The following is a 19,021-nucleotide window of genomic DNA, read 5'->3' as shown; positions in this document are numbered from 1 at the left end:
CAATATATTATGCGATTTTGTTTCGCAGTGGAAAGCAGTGCAGTGGGCTATCAGAAACTCCATCGGTCACCGAGCGCGTATATCGCCGTAAAAGGCACCCGCGGGGCGTGGCGATGCTTTGGGACATTATCGGCTTCATGGCCTATTCTAGAGGCGAGCAGTAGCATCGTGAGGGCGTGCGGTTCTAGGCTACCACGACCAGGCTATCTCCGCTTGTCGAGGAGGGCCCTGCGGGGCCGCGGACGATTCGCCAACTCGGATGTAGACGCTCGCTTCGAACTAGGAGTCGAAATGAGCACCGGTCATCAGATGAGTGTCGACGAATGGAGATTATCGCACAAACCCTTTCGCTAGCTCCAGATCTTGTGCAACCACACGCACAGAAGACATAGCTTTGCATATCGCTTCCGGGTTTTTTCTGCGGGCCGCGCGGATCTACCACGCGTGGCGCTGGAGAGGTCCTCGATAGCGCTGCGGATGGCGTCACATTCGGCCGTGGTGCTTTACCTATATAAGGGGCGGTCGCCACTTCTCAACATCACAGCTGAGCTTCTCATCAGCCAAGGAACATGAGGACCCTGGTGAGTGCGAGAGAAAGCCGATTCGTTCGATTTATCGCTATTGTTATGTGGATGTTTGCAGGTCAACAATACGAAACTTGCAAAGGTGATGAAACACGTATTAGTGACGAGCTTGCGGAATAATATGGAATAATTTAGGTACATTTGACGTGTACGAAATATGGAAACACGAGTGTTTTCACATTTCGCTTACGTCTGCATGCAACAACCGCCATGGTGGGGATCGAAACGGCAACCTTAGGCGGGCCCATATCCTATTTGCTTCTGATGGAATCCGCGCAAACTCCCTTAGGAATGTGCAACATCTTGCGAAAGGCGCTCTGCGTATGTCGTAGCAGCTTTTACAACGCTTTCCTTTTATTTGTCCGTTTGTGCTGGACAATGAGCTTAAAACGCATCGTTAAGAGGAATATTGCTTTTTGGCTCTATCATATGACAGCACATGAAAAGACAAGGCCTATTTCCTCAGCTTTGTAACGTGTAGACGCACGCTCAGAAGAGTTGAAAGTTGGAGTTGCTTGAGAGATAGGACTGCAGCAAATGTGAGTGAAAGGTGCCACGAGTTCAGATTGAATATCTTCTCTACGCATAAAAATAAATTGTTGCACCTGACGTCCTTTTTTATATATGTTATGCTCGTTCATGTATAGACCCTGCACTCAGTTATGCTAACACCTTTAAGCGCCTTTTAGCACATTTTTTAAGGAGAATTAGCTTTGCATGACCGCACTGCACTGAATGTTTAAGCAGCCTCCAGCCTCTCTCACGTATTATTCATGTTAATCGCGCTGAAGACACCGTATTGCCAATTAGGCGAGAAATTCCATACATCTACGCTATAAAGACGCGCTCCAAACATTTCAAGGTGTACCATGTCCCGGCGTTTAGTAACAACGTACAGCTTGGTCCCCATTGCACAATGTCATTGCACTGCCTATCTTAAGCATACTTCTAGCTACCATTTGGTGATGAAGGCAATCATTCACTGTTCACTGTGCTGTACACACAAGCGCCTCTCGTCCTAAATGTTTTCTCTGAGTATTAAGGCCAAGGATTACCGCAGCGAAATAAATTATTCACTGCAGATGAAATTTTCGAATCGAATATATTGCTGTGTGTGAAAATGTACATCGGCGGTTATTATAGAGAGCGTTATGCAGGAAGCAAACGCTATCAACCTGCCTGCCTTATTGCAAGCAGTTTTGAGGGGCTTATCATGCGCGTGGAATGTCCTTCGGTGTTGTTAAGAGCGTTCTGGTAGTATGCGCGCTGCCGAGCAAGGCAGTGATCACTTGTGGCCCTGTTGTTGGATAGGTTGCCATCTTCGTCTTTGTCGCCGTCCTTGCCACCGCCTACGCTGGTGGACTGGGCGTAGGCTACGCTGGTCTCGGCTACGGTCCAGGATTGGGCTACGCCGGTGGCCTGGGCGTTGGCGGGGTCGGCGTGGGAAGCTCTGTCGCTCTGCTCAACAGCGGACCAGGCTTCTCTAAGGCTGTGGCTGGACCTGCCTTCCTGGTTAGGACTGTGCATCATGTGAACAAGATCCACGGTGGAGGTGCCATCGTTGCGCACTCTGGCCTCGGAGCTGGTGGTCTGGGCTATGGTGGCCTGGGATATGGAGGCTTGGGCTACGGCGGCCTGGGCTACGGAGGCCTCGGATACGGAGGACTCGGATACGGAGGACTCGGATACGGAGGCCTCGGATACGGCGGGCTTGTGTACAAATACAAGGGCTAAATGTTAACCGCAGCCGAGGCGTGGCTTAACGGTCAGTTCACTGGAAAATGTTCTCCATTTTATTAACCATGCTAGCCTACTACCGTTTGTGATGGCGCAATGCCGATTCCCAAAGCTGGCTGTATTATGATGGCGCCAGCGCTGAGTTGAGATTATTCCAATAACATAAAGAGAGCTTCAGCTGTTAACAAGAATGTACCAAGATAAAAATTTGCAAAAAGGAAAATTTATACTGCGCCTAGATCTGGCGCAAAAGACAAGATTTTTTTATTCGTTCTTCAGGTCTAAGTTTTGCAGTGACCTACAAGATTTGCTGGCAAAAAAGCACTCTAACATTAAAGGCTGCTTCACATATACGGTTGACATGCGCCGTTAATATTAATCAACACAGATTGGTCTCTAAGGTCAGATCTTGCCCAGGCAGGCTTTGAGAGCGTAGTGTTTGATAGTATGCAAAAGCCAGCAACTGTAAGTTTGATGTCTTGGAAATACTTCTTCCTGTGTGGTACAACTCTGTCTAAACATTTCTAAAGCAAATCTTTCATTTTTCAGGGTCACGAAGGTTAAGAAGGCGCAGTCAAGGTTCGCCTACTCAACACAAAGTAGCCCGCTGGAGAATACTCATCCACAACCAGTACAATGTATTATACTTCACCTTCAAAAATTCGCCCTTCAATAAATATCCATCAAGGGATTTCTCGTATAACTTTTTATTTCCACCAAGGGTTCATAAGGCTGTGTGCATTTGCAGTAACTTCCACTCATTGTAGCGCAATAGTACGATACTAGAGCGCTGCTTAAGCCGTTAAGCCGTTGCAATATATAGAAAATATTACATCTTCCCGCTCGGTTTCCTCCCTTCATCCGCTGCGTGCTTTCCACTGTGCGCATGCGCAGAGCACTCCGCTGCAAGCGAGTGACCTGATTAATGGTTTCGCAGTGCAGCTGTGTCCGCAAAACGAAGAGCGGTTAATTAAGAGCAGTAACGTTAAGATATTTTCCGTGTTGTGGCTTCTTACAGTTCTTGCCATTCCCATGGAGGGCGTAAAGCCGAGTCCTCTACCACTTTTCGGTACCTTTGTGTTCAAGTGCTTGGGAAACGACTCCAAAATAATCAAATATTGCCGAACAATTCGTACATTTGTTAAAGCCAGCTCATTCAAACGTTTTAAGCAGTTGCACGAAAGGTCTAAAACGTATAGTTTTTGTTGAGGCGAGCCAGCGACGTTTTGCTCTCCAATACCTCGTTCACACAAGCACTCTTCATCGTGAGCATGGACAAGAAACCATTTAGGAGGTGAAACTCCCGTCAGCGCGAGCGAGCGCGGGCGGCCAGGTAAGGTCATTGTAGCGCCGACAGCACGGAGCATGACGCGGCATGCGGCGCGTCGTAGAAGCCCCAGTGACAAAAAAGAAACCTGGACTGGTTGCCTTAACAACCAAAACGGCGGTAATTTCTTTCCACGCCGACAGGCGCCGCCAGCAGGATAGTGGCGTCGCGGGCTTGTGACCTTTTCTGGTCGCCGCAAACAGCGTAGTTTCGACTCCTAATCGTTTCTTGCTCTGTGATCGTGAGTGCGTCAATGTAAATGGTGACCCGCAACTCATAAACAAAAAACTAAACATTCAATATTTGTAAAATTGTTAACAAAGTATGATGCGGTTTTTACAGAAATGCACAGAAATTCAAGCCAATTTTCAATATGAAAAAAAAATTGAATCCTCATTTGTAAACTAATGGTGGCGCGGCGGAGAGAAATAAATACAGTACATTAAATGTAAAAAGAAAAAGAAACAAGTAGGAATTTTAATTTGCTAGGAAATATTACACTTTCCCTCACCGGGATTCAAAGACCTTTCAATGCCTCCCAGGGCACCGGATTGCCGGAATGACAAGATAAGTTTCATTATAAAAAAAAAAACTCCTACTTTTTTCTTCATTTCTGTGATGATCTTATTGCGGCAATGCCTCAGTCTTTAAATTATCTGAATTTTGACTATTTCTGAGGTTTTTGGATTAACCTGGCGAATACTGAGCGCAATCCCATTTTCAAGCTGCTTGGCTTCGATTACGCTCAGTTGAACTTGAGGCTGCGTCAACTCCATTGAATTCGGCGTTAATAATGTCAATACAATATAATGGAAGATAATTTATTTTTCTTGGAAATTAAGACTCCACAATACTCCTGCAGATATCACAAACTAATTCCCGTTGTGAACTCAGGAGATCCTTCGTACTGAAGGTATTCCACGCGCATGCACCACTTTTCACTAACGTTCCCTTATCTCCGTTCTGAACGCGCGCATATCTCGTGCGCAGCAATTGCATGGGAAATTCATGAACATTCTTAAGCACTCTAGCATGCTGTTTGAACACATCTAGAAGAGTAATTTGCACATGCACCTAATCACGCCAGCGTGAACTGGGTCAAATATACCGGCTTGCTTCGATCGCACTCGGAATAGCGATGCAGATGGAGCTTAGCGGGGATCCTGCTGACTGTCCTTGTGACAGGGACAGTATACTGAATGCAGCTCCTCAGCGATTGTTGTAGACGGAGGACGTAAGAAAATAGAAATTTTAACAGCGTTCGTTTCCGGGCTAGTTGGTTCATGTTTACAAAGTGGAATATTTCAAGCGCAGCACATAAGGAGAACCAAACATAGTCCCTGTCTAGTCCCCCCAATGTGTTGCGCTAGAAGTATTCCACTTTAAAAATAAGGAAATGGCTTTGCTAATAATTGTATTATGTTTGTAAATTGCTTAATTTGTGATATCCTTCTTATTTATGATCTGTCTTGACGCAATCTTTTTTTGCGACTATGCTATTCGGAGGTGGACCTTCAATTCTGGAAATGCGACATAGCGCCTAAAATGAAAATTATAAACTTAGTTTACGTATTTAGTATTTACTGAAGTAACTGAAGCCTACTGCACCTTACCCGGTGTCCGCCGTAGCACACGCCCTTTCTTAAAAATTTTGAACCTTATAAAAAAATAGCCAGTATACTGAAAACAACAGAGACCCAAGAACAGAGCCCTGAGGACCGAAAAGTGAACTGTAAAGCCTATCAGAATAGTGATTGTTAAAAAACACGAATTGTTTTCTGTTTGGAAGGTAGGCCAAAATTCATTTTACTAGGCGTTTGTTAAGAAGTTTACCAAGATACTTTACTGGGCGAGTTGGTAAACATCCATTGATAATTTAAACAGCGCGAACAGGAAGACGCAGGACAAGATAAAAGGAAGCCACAGTACAAGCGCTGACTCACAACTCAGCCTAAGCGTTTACTCCAAGGCCCAGATAAAAACAAATATGACGAAAACGAAGCAATCACGTGAAACTACCCCTGGATTCACCTTCTACACAAAAGTTACTTAAAAAAGAAATATCTTTGCTTTACAGAGCAAGAGAAGTCTTGCTGACACACTTATTATTCCTTGAAATAAAATATGATTCAACTATCTCTCTCGTCCACTTTTCTTTGTGGCGATACAAAATCCTAACCTGGTCGAACATGGGAGTACACTACTTCTTCTTCATTGTTTCATAGGAATGGCAATTTGAGACCAGAAATGTTTTGTCCTTGCCACTTTCCAAGTTGTTCCGGTGTTCCAGTAGTCTCTTGTTTATATAGCGTCCTGTTTGTTCTATATAACAGGCTCCACATGAGAGCGGAAACCTGTACACAACACCAGCCTTGCATCTAACAAATGGGTCTCTATGTTTCACTCCAGATTCTTGCTTTTTCGATTCTGTTTCTCTTTGAATAGCCGGGCATATCCTCTTCATCTTGAGCAGGGCGGTCAATGCGACGTCAACACCATACCTCTTGCCTACATTTTTGAGGCCATGTGAAATTCTGTGCACACCGCAACCGTATGTGCACAGAATTTCACATGGCCTCAAAATTGTAGGCAAGAGGTATGGTGTTGACGTCGCATTGACCGCCCTGCTCAAGATGAAGAGGATATGCCCGGCTATTCAAAGAGAAACAGAATCGAAAAAGCAAGAATCTGGAGTGAAACATAGAGACCCATTTGTTAGATGCAAGGCTGGTGTTGTGTACAGGTTTCCGCTCTCATGTGGAGCCTGTTATATAGAACAAACAGGACGCTATATAAACAAGAGACTACTGGAACACCGGAACAACTTGAAAAGTGGCAAGGACAAAACATTTCTGGTCTCGCATTGCCATTCCTGTGAAACAATGAAGAAAGAAAAGAAGAAGTGTACTTCCATGCTCGACCAGGTTAGGATTTTGTATCGCCACAAAGAAAAGTTGACGCGAGAAATAGTGGAAGCATATTTTATTTCAAGGGACAATAAGTGTGTTAGCAAGCCTTCTCTTGCTCTTTCAAGCAAAAAGATTTCTTTTTTGAGTAAATTTTGTATAGAAGGTGAACCCAGGGGTGGTTTCACGTGACTGCTTCGTTTTCGTCAAATTTGCCTTTATCTGGGTCTTGGAGTAAAGGCTTAGGTTGAGTTGTGAGTCAGCGCTTGTACCGTGGCTTCCTTTTATCTTGTCCTGCGTCTTCCTGTCCGCGCTGTTTAAATTGCCAATGGATTTTAAGAAGTATTGTACAATTTATAAATTAACTTTTCGTGAGTGACCCTGTTAAAAGTTTTCAAAAAGCAATAAATAATCCATCAATTTGAGTTACATTGTTAAATGGTGAGCCAAAGCTATGCATATTATCGACTCATGTGCAAAATGAGTTGCTCCTCTTGAATCCATGCTGAAATTTATTTTAAAAATTATTAGCTTCGAGGAAGATTGATATGTGGTTGTTAATTATGTGTTCAAATAATTTACTACTTGTCGACGTGAGAGAAATTGGGCACTATTTTCTGATCGATTGCTTGTCCCCAATTTTATGAGTGGTTTCACCCTGGCAATCCCCAGTCTCCGGGGATTAAACCTTCATCTAAGGACCTTTTAGATAAAACAAACAAATATTTAGATATCCATTGCGCGTATCTCTTCAAAAACAAATTAGGTATGTTGTCAGTCCTACGTGATTGCTTTACGTCGAGCTTATAGCAGAAATACCATCCTCTGTAACCACAATGTCTTCCAAATGAGGGAGTGATGACTTGAATTTTGGAGAGCTATTGTTACCGTGCGTAAATATAGACTTTAAATGTTCATTGAATGCATTGAATACGGTTTCTGCATCACTGACCAGAACAATTTTAATTTCAAACTCATCATTGATCGTTGAGGTTGGGGAAACCAAACCCCAGAATTTCTTGGGAGACTCTGAAATACAGCTAGGCAAGGATTCTTGATAGCAACGCTGTTTATCAGCGATTGTTTGCTGTTCTAGTTGAGAACAAAGGAAAGACATTTTTTGTTCCAGCTCCAGAGAAGCAATAATTCTCTTTTTGTTTTCTCTTTCATCCGCTTCAGTTTTCTTTTTAGCTGCAGTGTCGCCCTAGAGATCCATAGGTTTTGTTGTCTGTTTAGCATAGCTGACACGTGCAATTCAGCACATTCATGCATGTATCATGGTTTTGAAGTTCTCCGAAAGTTCAGGAACATTTGCAGTGTCATTAGAAAATATGTACAAACTGAAGGAAAGGACATCGCTAATTAAAGCATCGTCAGCTTGGGAGAAGTTGCTAGGGTGAGCTTGAGAAATATTTTTGTCAACAGACAGGCCCGCAAGAGTCACAGAACGACCCGTGATCAGAAATACCCGGTATCACTACGCACTTAGTTCTATCTAAATTTACTCCAGAAACAAAAAAGAGGTCTAATAGGGGCTTTGAACTCCCTTATATTCGAGTGGGGTGCTCTACAGTCTGCGTTAAGTCAAATGAGGAAGTTATATCGAGCATAGCCTCATTCGATTTATCCCTATGAATTTTGAAGGCAAACGTTGACCAGTCAATATTCAGTACATTGAAGCCACCTGTTAATATGATACGTTTATCTGGCTCAGTAAAATTCACCATGTAATCTTGTTAAGTTATATGAGGCATTCACTGGTGATCGAAGCGCTCTATATAACGCTCCTACAATATACCGGGCATTGTTCATAATGCCTTAGAAAAAAATGCATTCACTATTAGGCACCTTAGGCATGCTCAATGTATTTACATGTCTTTAATGCGTTAGCATTAAGTGGGTATGTTTCGAGGAGCTTGTTACCAGAACTTTGTCGGCAGGATTGCATCGGAGTCAGGGGTGATAGGAAAAAGCAAATGGTTGTAGTCTATAGAAGATAGAAGAAAGGTCGCCAGGGAAAACAATTCGTGCATGTGGAGTCATTAGTCAATTAATTAGACAATTAATAATTCGGACATCGAAATAATCAATCAGAGTAATGGCGACATCCAAAGAGACCACGTGATACCTGATACGTGACCTATGAGGACGTCGGAATCGTGAAATAGTTATATCGAAGTCGGGATGTGACGTCATTTTGTTCCGAGAGCACTGCAGAATCGGCACTGGACAAATGCGAAAGCCTGAGCATTGCTGCTGCTCACGGTACATCGCGTGCCCCTTGCCGAACACAACCAGCATTCCGTATAATGCATCAAAGTTCACCGGCGTTCTGCAACTGGTTTCCAGTAAAAGAAAGGCGCACTATCTGTCACTCGCGGAATCTCGCTGCCACATTTCGTGGACAAATCTAGCTGACGCGAGAGTTTCACCATGAGCCAAGGAAGGCTTTTGTCTTAAAAAAGAAAAAAGAAAAAAAAGGACATGCGCAGCTTGCAGCACAAATTTGTAGACGATGCAGCTGCTATCGTAATTTCTGCAGTGTGGAATCTGTACAAAGCGCGCGATGTACCGTGTGCAGCAGCAACGCTCAGGCTTTCGTATTTCTCCACAGGAGATTCTGCAGTGCTCTCGGAATCATTTTTTAATGATTATGGCGATTCCTCGCCTCTTAACACCATGACCTTTCCTAAGTACACAGTAACTTGTTGGCGCAAATTCAATATCGTAAATGGCGTCCTTTAATCACGTTTCTGCAAAAACTACGATATCTGGATCTTCTCGAAGCAAGGTTCATTCTAACTCCCTAATTTTGTTTAATATGCTTCTACAATTGATATTTAGTATATTTAGCGATATAAGATTGCGCTCATCGTGTCAGATAATTTTACTGCTCGATTTTAAACGAGCACTTTTGGCTTCATCCTAACCGTACATCACACTATAAACAGACAATTTATTGTACGCGATTTTTCCCTTCGCTCCATTAGCTTTTTCTTGAGCGGCACTCTTCCACGGATTCTTCCACAGAACCACTCCTGTGATTTTTTATTTTTTTTTTTGCTCACAGTATCAGCAACGCCGGATTTTTTGAAGAACAGGGCCTAAAAACGCTATTGCTTTAAAAAAAAATACTCGTTCCGCGAGCAGTCAGCACGGGATGACAACTCCAAGCACTCCATTAGCATTGAGATATAGGCTTGGCCCATAACATAGCACTTAGGGCGCAAGTGTGACAAATCGCATATGCTTGTGGCCTTCTTATCATGTGGCCTTCTTATCCCGGCAAACTTCCTAATTTCATCCATGAACACGATTCTGTGTCCCTGTACGCTACTTTTGCCGCCTCTTGGAATCCACTCCGTTTCATATTACACACATTTCCCGTGTTTTCTTATAGATTTGGATTAGATTGCCGTTATCTCGCTATTGCTCGCTAACCTATTCTGCCTGTGTTCCTGTTCCTTTACGTCGCCCCTACAATTTTCTTTCCCGTAGCTCGTTTCTCTGTCCTCATCTTACCTAATTTTTCGTCTTGATGCTGGATTGGCAGGTTGCAAATGTGTTTTTACATTTGTTATCGATTTACTGAGTGCGGCTAAGGAGATGTGCCCAGTTTCATCGACGGTAGTTATTAAGATGTTGGTATGAAGAATAAGACACTGCGCGAACGAGCAAGAAGCTCGTGAGGCTGCGGCAGACGCTCGTGCTCGAGGTAGAACTGTTACATGGGACAAATCATTTCCCTCTGCCGCTTCATCGATAACTGTGGGCAAGGGTATTCGTCGCCGGTGCGTTCAGCGGCAGCGTAAGCCACTGGTGTCCCGTACTAGGGACTCCACCTAGTGTTTGTGAGGGGAAGGGCACTAAGCCTGACCCGAGAGCAACCTCCATGTAACTCTCTATTTTTAATAAACGTTTTCACCACTATCGCCGGTCCCAGTATACCATCCTTCTTTAGTGGAGGTGCCAGGTTGATCTTATGGGCTCTCTAATTAAAATGACCTCTTACTACTAGCTGCAATAATATCTCCGTTAACAAACGTCCTAGATTTTTTTTTTTTGCATTCCTGAACTGACAATACCATTTGATATCAGACCGGAAGTATTCAATTCTTTTCTGAATTTGTCTGTGCTTTGGAATATAAGGGTTGAATGCAGTTTCCAAATGCTGTTATTACTTTATACGCGACGCATTTTATCGAATTTTATGTAATTTGTACTTATGTTCAAATTTCTCATTTTATTTGATAGTGTCGGTTTTCATGAAGCATTAGGAAACTGTCTTTGCACAGTACTAAATACTTTGCACAGTACTAAATAACCCTCAGTAAATACGAGACTCTAGCTGCGAACATCAACATAAGCTTAATGGCAGCTATTTGCCGAATGCTTGTTGTTGTTTTAATTACCGTATAGGTACCAGTAATCATGGTCAACCATGAAACTGAATTGGGTAAAAAGGGAATGACGAATACAGCAAAGCACCCTTGTGAACCATTTAGAGTGCTTTCCTCTGAGCCGTTAATTATCAAGCTAACGTAAAGAGACAAGACCACAAGGATCTCGACACAAAGTGCGTCCTTTTAACGCTACGCGATTCACGTTGCTGCATGCGATGCTGAGAAACGATGCACGCATCTGATATTCACGTTCAACCAGCGCCAGTGCTTACATCGTCACGAGCGCTATAGACTTATGTTTCACGCGTTAGATGGTGACGAATCACAGAGCTGAACTTGTCCGGACGCCATGAGCCTGTCTGTCCAGGAAGTGTAAATTTTATACATCACTCATCTCGTTGAACCGACGCTATCACCGTGCGCGACAAAGGGATGGTTTCACGAGCAGGATTAACAAAAAAAAATCATCTTTGAAGGATGAAACGTTCTTCTGCAGTGTTAGTTTTGCGAGTTTTGTGAGTTATTGAGCTTCGATTTTATGCACTGCACATCACAAAACAATACGAGGGAAGAAAACGTTTCGTTAAGTATCATCAACATGTGCTGTATACGCACTCCTTGATACGCTCTTGTTCGCGTTTTTTTTTTTTTTTTTTTAACAAATTTGTGTAGTTTGAGGTAATGATTCGAAATGAAGCTTACATTGATTTTAACTTCTTCGTGCAAATGAAGAGCAATTAAACTGCAGTGCAGAGCTCGAATCTTGCTTTCTTGTATGTCCCTGTTGCACGCGAGCTTTTATTCGCCTCTAAATTCTTTCGTGCGGTTAAAACAGGCGCTTGTTTTTATCATAAACCAAAATTAAATGACAGTGCTACAACGAAATGAATTAGCCGAATTTCCGACGGCGCAGTTCCAGTGCGTATATTAATAGCGCTACGTGTTTGTCCTTAACTTCTTAAACGCGCCGAAAGTGAGTGTGGAGAGCATAGGGCATTTATTCGGAGATTATTATCGGGTCACCCTGTTGGAAAATGAGACACGGATTCACGTAAAGCTTACGGAAGCCTCCTGCCGCAAAGGTTTCTTTTTTCGTGTTACACCCGGCATCGTGTGCCACGAAGGTGCCACCGAAGCGGGTCGTTTTAGGAGGCCAATGCCATCCACGTAGCACCTGTGAGATCGACGAGGGTGCACGGCAGGCGGCTCGCCACAGCGTTCCAGGCTGAAATCCCAATGCCGGTCGGAGACTTAATCATTTTCCGCGTGTCTCTTTGTTCGGAGCCGCTATCCGCGGCCCGAAGAAAGGGCCCCAATGGGGACGTGACTCAGCATCTTATTCAACGCTGTGCACTTTTCGGGGAGGTATATAAGAAGCTGGTCCCAAGACAGCAGTAGCAGCTAGCTCCGACCCAGCGAACAAGCAAGCAACCGACACCATGAGGACCTACGTAAGTTAAAACGAACTTCTTGGCATTCTTTGTACGTGTTTTCATATCAAGCGTATGGCGCTAGTAAAATTGCGGTATATGTTTTTCCTTTGTGAGCCAGAATCAACCATAGTTCTGTCAGCGCCAGTCTGATGGCACTATGGTACTAAAGTGTTCTGCCAGCATTCTGACTTTTATGGTTAACTATATAAGAGAAGGGGCTAATAGCACGCATGCGGGTATACTGGTTCAGTTAGCTTCTCCTTCGTGCACTGGTATTCGTGTTGAAGCATTCCGTTTGTTCGCTGCAAGTGCACTTTACGCAGGAAAATTAAAATGATTATCAATTCCACATGAGTCCCAGATTTTCTTTTCTGGACATTTAGAGGGCAGGCCAGAGGAAGTAAAAGCTTTCTATAGAACCCTTCTTTGAGCAAGTGACCCAAGCAACGCAGCTAAAGAGCCCAAGACAGCCCAGAAAAACCAGCTCGCTCAAATGAGAATGAATGAGGGATCACATATACTGTGTGTTCTGAAGCCAAGTTCAGTATTTGTTTCGACTGGACAGTTCTCGCAGTGGGCCAGCACAGACCCGCTTCAAACTAGAAAGCACCCCCTTAAACGGGGGTGCTTTCTAACTTAGACGCCAAAGCGCTTTCCGCTACTCACCACCACCACTGGCCCACCAGACGTGCATTCGATGCAGATCCCGGCGTAGTTCGCGCACTAAATACGATCCCTCTTAAGTCTGTTTGGGAACAGGCAGCAGTATCCAGCAATGGACTGCACCATTTCAAGTTTTACTTTTTTAGTGCAGGCGTACTTCCTCCGCAGAAAAAATTTGTTGTGTCGCAATAAGGGCGCAATGTGAACCCAAGTTACCGAGACTGTGGTCTGGTTTTCAAGGAACCAAATTTTCAGCGCGCTCGAGCCAGAGCTTCTAGTCAACCCTTCAGCGTTGTGTCATATATCTCAAGCCTGTAGGCTCGCGCAGCAGTAATGCTGGTCGGACACTCTCGTACCTATGTCGGCGGTTTACGTGAAGTCACGAGACCAGATGTCATGGTCAAATAGGCCAGAGGTGCCAACTTGCTCTGCCTTTTTGAGATGGGAACCGAATGCACTGTATCATTGGATCCCGGGTCAGACACGCTACTCCTATAGGTCTTGCAGGCGCATTCGTACGGCATGGTTAAATCGGGGCTCTATATCTAAGTCGGGTGATATTTGACATAATATGGTAGATTACAACTTTATTCTAATTAGTAAGTGCGGTCCGAAATCAAAATGAAACCCGAAAAGGTAGCGAGCCTATTTCGAATTGGTCTAAACAGACCAAAATGCGTTTTTTTTTTTTTTGCCTACAAAAAGCCTAGTGTCCAGGGTTGCTTTAAATATGCCGCGCAGAACCTAATTTGGATACAAATACCCTAGCTCTGGCAATATGTGGTCGTTCTTTAGTGTCTCTATGCTGAAAATAAAGTAAGCACGATTAAGAAAGTAAAACGGAATGCAGCCGCAGCCACAGCATGGCAGGCTTTGCAGAACGGTGTGTTTATTAATTTGGCAGACACGTTCTGCGGATCTTTACGCCCTAGACATCTTCTGGCTTGCGCGGAGACACTGACGCGGCCCGCTGTTTCATGAGAGCTAACGCCAACTGTTTGTTCCCTTAGGGAGTGAGCGCGACGCGAGTCGATTCTCAAGCAGTGCAAAATTTAGCCCTTTTATTTTTTACAACCAAGCACTTTCTCAGAACAGCAAGGATGCTTACCAACTACAAAAAAAAAAAATGCGTTAAACGTATACGATGTACACAATCAAAATCTTGTCTTTATAGCATGTACAGTACAGCCTTGGTCGAATGCCTTCGGCCCCCACAGTCTTTCCTGAGCCACATGGTGAAGCACTCGCGGGCCCACTGAAGAAAGGGCTTTGAATCGCTGAGGGAGGGGTTTTCTCCGTCTGGCATTAATTGGCAGCCTCAGCGACTGTTTCTAGTGCTCCACTATTGGGCTCAAAGCAAACCCTTCGGCAACAAGACTCAATGGGGGCTGTGCTTTCAGTACCAAAGCCTTGCCTTCTATTAGGCTAGGCATTTCGCCTATACAGTACTCAGGTGACACGTTCTTGTCAGTTGCTAAGTTGAAGCCCATAGTGTGGAATTAGCGCGTTGTGTTCTTGGTGCTTCATTCAGCACTTCCAGGTGCCCTGTGTACCAACAAGTGCGTGGTTTCTTTGCGTCCAGGTGGTGGCTCTCGTGCTCAGCTCTCTCGTGGCCACGGCCATGGCCGGCGCATTGGTCGCGGCCGGTGGAGGTGGCTACGGCGGGGGCTATGGTCACGGCGTGGGCACCGGACTCGGGGGCAGCGTGGTGCTCCTCAACGGAGGAGGCTACGGAGCCGGAAAAGTGGTGCTCGGTCCCTCCTTCCTAGTCAAGACAGTTCACCACGTGAACAAGGTCAGCGGCGGCGGTGCTGTGGTGGCTCACTCAGGCCTGAGTGGTGGCAGCGTCGGTCTCGGCGGCGGCCTCGGGGGCGGTGTCGGTCTCGGCGTCGGCGGCGGATACGGGGGCGGATACGGGGGCGGTCTCGCCTACGTTCCCGTCTTTGGGCTCGGAGGAGGATACGGCGGCTACGGAGGAGGCTACGGTGGAGGCTATGGTGGCTGGTAGAGAAGAGCGAAACACCAACCAGTGAGTTGCACATTAAACTAAGAATCAACACTTCTATTGAGCACTATTGAAAGTTGGTATTGTAATATTAATAATAAGCTTTCCACCGATTAAGCTTTAGCAGCAAATTAGCTGATGAAAAATCGAGAAAGGGGCTGACAACTTCTGTCTGGATGCACTTGGTCGGTTTACTTGAACTGGACAGAATGTATGTGGGTTGAGATGACCATTCGAGGGAATGTGCAAGTTTTAGAAAGGCAAGGTGTGGATTGTTCTGTACCTTCTTTCTCGAAGTTTTAACACTTTCGCTCTGATATGGGATTATACTCGACTGACGTAGAGTTTCAGTAAGCGTATAGCAACTGACGAAAATACTTGTGCGTCTCCAAGGAATATCTGGCCAAAATTAGTCACCGAGCGAAGCGTCGTACAACGTCCGTGTGGTACACGCCGTGTTTGAAGACCTCGCTAATCATCTTAGCTTCCGTTGCATCAGTGTGGCGTTCTTCGCTTCACAGAAAATCATATGCACCATTGACCTTTCCTTAATTTCAAGAGAGGGTAGTTTATCTGCAAGAAAACTGCAAAAAAAAATAGGCTGAAAAGACCAGGGCCCGCTTGCACAAAACAATCTTAAGACTGTCTTAGCTAAGTCCAGACGTAACTGGAATCTAAAGAATAGGCCACTAGCATGGCCGCTTAAGACTGGAGTCAAGACTGGGCTTCAGTCCTGACTTGAATAAGTCGCTTGTATGATTACGACTCTAGTGCTGTCTTGGTTAAGACACAAGGACGCCAGGTGTCTAAGTAGAGAAATTAGGGAAATACAGGGATGCGCTGGCACTGTCCCTGCTGTAAGATGTACTCATTCCGTCAATTTTGCGTTGTGTAAAATCCGTGCCATTGCTTTTTGCGGCTCAAGGTTGTGTTACGAGGAAAAATGCCCCAAGTGGTTGCTGAGGCCGTTCTGGGAAGCCACTCTGGTGAACATGAACCCGAAGCGTTCGACGTTCGGAACACGAGCCGTCTTAAATAAGCGTGGTCTTTCTAAAGACACTATTTATGTCTGGTATTAGCTCGGACTTTATCGTGCAAGCCGGCCCAGGTACCATAGTAATGCACATGAGGATATTTTTGTGATTTACACGGGATGCAGATTCACAGGACTCTAGTAAAGGCTAGAAAACAGAAAAAGGGTGGAGTGCAACGAAATGGTAGCTGCGGTGAAAATGCCTGTGGAGTTTCCAACTAAAGATGTGAAAGTATCACGGTGAAAAAATGTTTTTTCGCACATCTCACAGAATATGTAGCCGATGGGCATCTTCGCGGACATTAAACTCTACATATCATTCTGTACACTGTGCACAAAGGTGCAGTAGATGAAGCTGATTGTTATTCCAAGGCTTTTCACATTCAGTGATGCTTGCGAGGAGAAAGGCAGTTGTTCTGTTTGAATAATGGCAATGCGCTTTTTTTCTAGGCACCAAGACATGTCATTCATTCCGTGAGCAAGCACGGTTCAGTCATCATACCCCCATCCAAGAAGATGAAGCCGCTCTTCGCACTGCCATTCCAACATCCTCAACGCATAGAAGGGCGTGCAGCACTGCTGAAGAACAAATATAAATTTAATGTCCTTCCACTTCATTACACTGCGACACCAAGTAAAATAAATGCTTGGAAACCGCTTGCACAACAGTCAATAAAACATATTCACATAGCTCGTTTTCGAAAGTGTAATTTTTTCTGCTCATGTAGAAAGCGAATTGACCAGAACTGTTTTTAAAAGAAACGAAAGGAGCAAGAGCTACTTCCGCGAAAATACACTCGAGAAAAAAAAAAAAAAAAGCTGTTACATCTATCAGATTTCGCAACACTTCTTCCATCTTTACTCCCCTTTTGCCTCCAGTACGCAGAATAGCATGTCAGCGAATATACATGCCGGCTTAAATCTATGTATTTCATTAAAGATATTCCTCTCTCTCTCTCTCGCATCAGAGCCCTTCAAGAAGTTTAGCTTTTTGCATTCGCGAAAGCAAAGAATGGCTTCAGAACATGTCACTGATCGATGCAACATTTAGCCTCAAACAGCTCAGCAGCCAATAAATATAAAGTTATGGTCCTGAAGACTCGGATGGTCACTGTAGAGGTTATGCCGGACGAAGGTCGATTCGAAGAATGAGCTTAGAATTAATATTAGATGTCCCTCCCTCTCGCACACATAACCACTCCCGTTATTATTTACAAAATCTGTTCGCTGAGCGAAATGCGCTGGCACTCAGCGTCCGCTCGTCCCGCAATAACCTTATGAGATAGCTCGTAAAATGTAATACAGGGCAAAGCTCGCTTGCCAAGAAGCTTGACAAACAACACATTTGGCTGGTTGCTTCTTTCTTTATTAACCAGCTAGCTATTCACAAACATTTAATAGCCTGTGTTTTCTTAGTACGTGTCGTGGCTTTCTTTCGTGCAGCCTCATGTACACGCCGTGCAGTGGAAGAATGGCAAAAAGCGCATGCACCCGCTCTTAGTTTTTTGTAGCTCCTTTGGGGACGCTGGTTAAGTCGAGCACACACCACATAGATCTCAAATGGCATATTATTGTTTCTCTGAAAATTGCTCGACATCTTGAGTCGCGGTTTCTAAAGGTTCGGCAGACAGTGTTTTGAGGGCGAGGCTATCAGTCACTTTTGCCAGGAACCCTATACGCGAAACTGCCTATATATAACGAAAAAATACATAAAATTCCCCGCTGCGCAGTTGCTGAGTCACGTGCAGAGAACTAAGGAGCGACCTTCCAGAGAAGATTACGGGCTTAACTTTTCAAGTGCCCTCTTCGAATCCCATCACGAATACCACACGTTAAGCCGACAAGGATCTGAGGTTTTGAAAGGCGCCTCAGTGGCAAAGCTTTCAGCCTTAATTGAGGACAAAACTTAAGTGGGCAGACCAGGTAGCAAAAAAGATGTCAATTAAAACGCCGCTGCGCTAGCTCCACCAGAGAACCATCAGTATAAACTTTTAGGTGCCTTTAAAATGATTTTCAAACTTCTCGACTATCAACGAAAGCGTTTCCGCGAAAGGAGTACTCGACTTGGCACGAAGGTGACTTTCTCCTCTGTGACATTTAGTGCTTGTGACCAAGGGGCCAATTAAAAAGACCTGGGTCCACCAGACTAAATCGCATTCGCAATAGGTTTTTCGCGCACCTCAACGAGGATGAGGAAGACAACTCTGACATCGTCCCCCGCTTCATTGTTCACGTGGTGCATACGGCGATTGACACTATTATCACCTGTGCTGCCCAGATACCAACGCGGACCTCCAGACGGGTCCTGCCCGCTTCTCTCATTGTAGCAGGGTCATCCTAAACGGTTGTCTAGATGATCACCCGCGTAAGAGCTGTGCAACTAAGAAAGAAGCGTTCCGCCTTCTACCAAAATTCATTCGGGACACTGAGCTGGGCTTGGAATGATGACAGTATCAATCAACTACTCCTCTGGACGTGGTGACACAGACATGGTAAAGTGATAGAACCATTACGCAAACGCTCTCGTTTTAACTATGATTTAAGACACACCATACAGTAGAGATACCATGGAGATACAATACGTCGGAATAACAGTCGGCAACAAGCTAGTCCCACCTGTCACTCAAGGCAGGCTCAAGAACATCCTCAGGCACATTGCACAGTGTGGCTGATTTGTCAACGCAATGACGAACACCTCGAAATGGAATTATTCAAGCGTACAGCAACTGCAGTGTTTCTGGGCCGTTGAGGCCCCTTTGGTCTCTCTCGTCTGCCATGCCAACACAGCAGTGCGAGTCACCAATAAATGCTCAGTCGTACAAATGGGTGCGCCCTCACTCTCTGCATGTCGCTGCAGTGAGCGCTGTGGACGCTACGCAGCAGTGAAACCAAAGAAAAACATGTTACAAAGGACATCTGGACGGTATCAA

General features: G+C 44.8%; 2 protein-coding genes across 2 annotated transcripts; both read left to right on the top strand.

Annotated features, from left to right (window-relative positions):
• The first annotated feature begins 569 nt into the window (after positions 1-569).
• Positions 570-3,004, top strand: LOC146202301 (uncharacterized). Its single transcript, XM_084600819.1, has 3 exons — positions 570-581; positions 1,896-2,349; positions 2,871-3,004. The coding sequence occupies exons 1-2, from the start codon at positions 570-572 to the stop codon at positions 2,316-2,318; spliced, it is 435 nt and encodes a 144-aa protein (XP_084456945.1). The 3' UTR covers positions 2,319-2,349; positions 2,871-3,004.
• An 11,655-nt stretch (positions 3,005-14,659) lies between these two features.
• Positions 14,660-15,061, top strand: LOC146202300 (uncharacterized). The gene has a single exon (XM_084588073.1). The coding sequence runs from the start codon at positions 14,675-14,677 to the stop codon at positions 15,059-15,061; it is 387 nt and encodes a 128-aa protein (XP_084444199.1). The 5' UTR covers positions 14,660-14,674.
• Positions 15,062-19,021: the final 3,960 nt, after the last annotated feature.

The sequence above is a fragment of the Amblyomma maculatum genome, chromosome 1 (genome assembly GCF_055883805.1).
Source record: "Amblyomma maculatum isolate TAMU_Amacu chromosome 1, ASM5588380v1, whole genome shotgun sequence".
NCBI lineage: Eukaryota > Metazoa > Arthropoda > Arachnida > Ixodida > Ixodidae > Amblyomma > Amblyomma maculatum.
The sequence above is the reverse complement of the archived record's forward strand: the minus strand, read 5'-3'. Positions and strand labels throughout refer to the sequence as shown.

Excerpts from the sequence above, each read along its gene's own strand:
- LOC146202300 (XM_084588073.1), top strand. The coding sequence starts at position 14,675 with ATGGCCGGCGCATTGGTCGCGGCCGGTGGAGGTGGCTACGGCGGGGGC.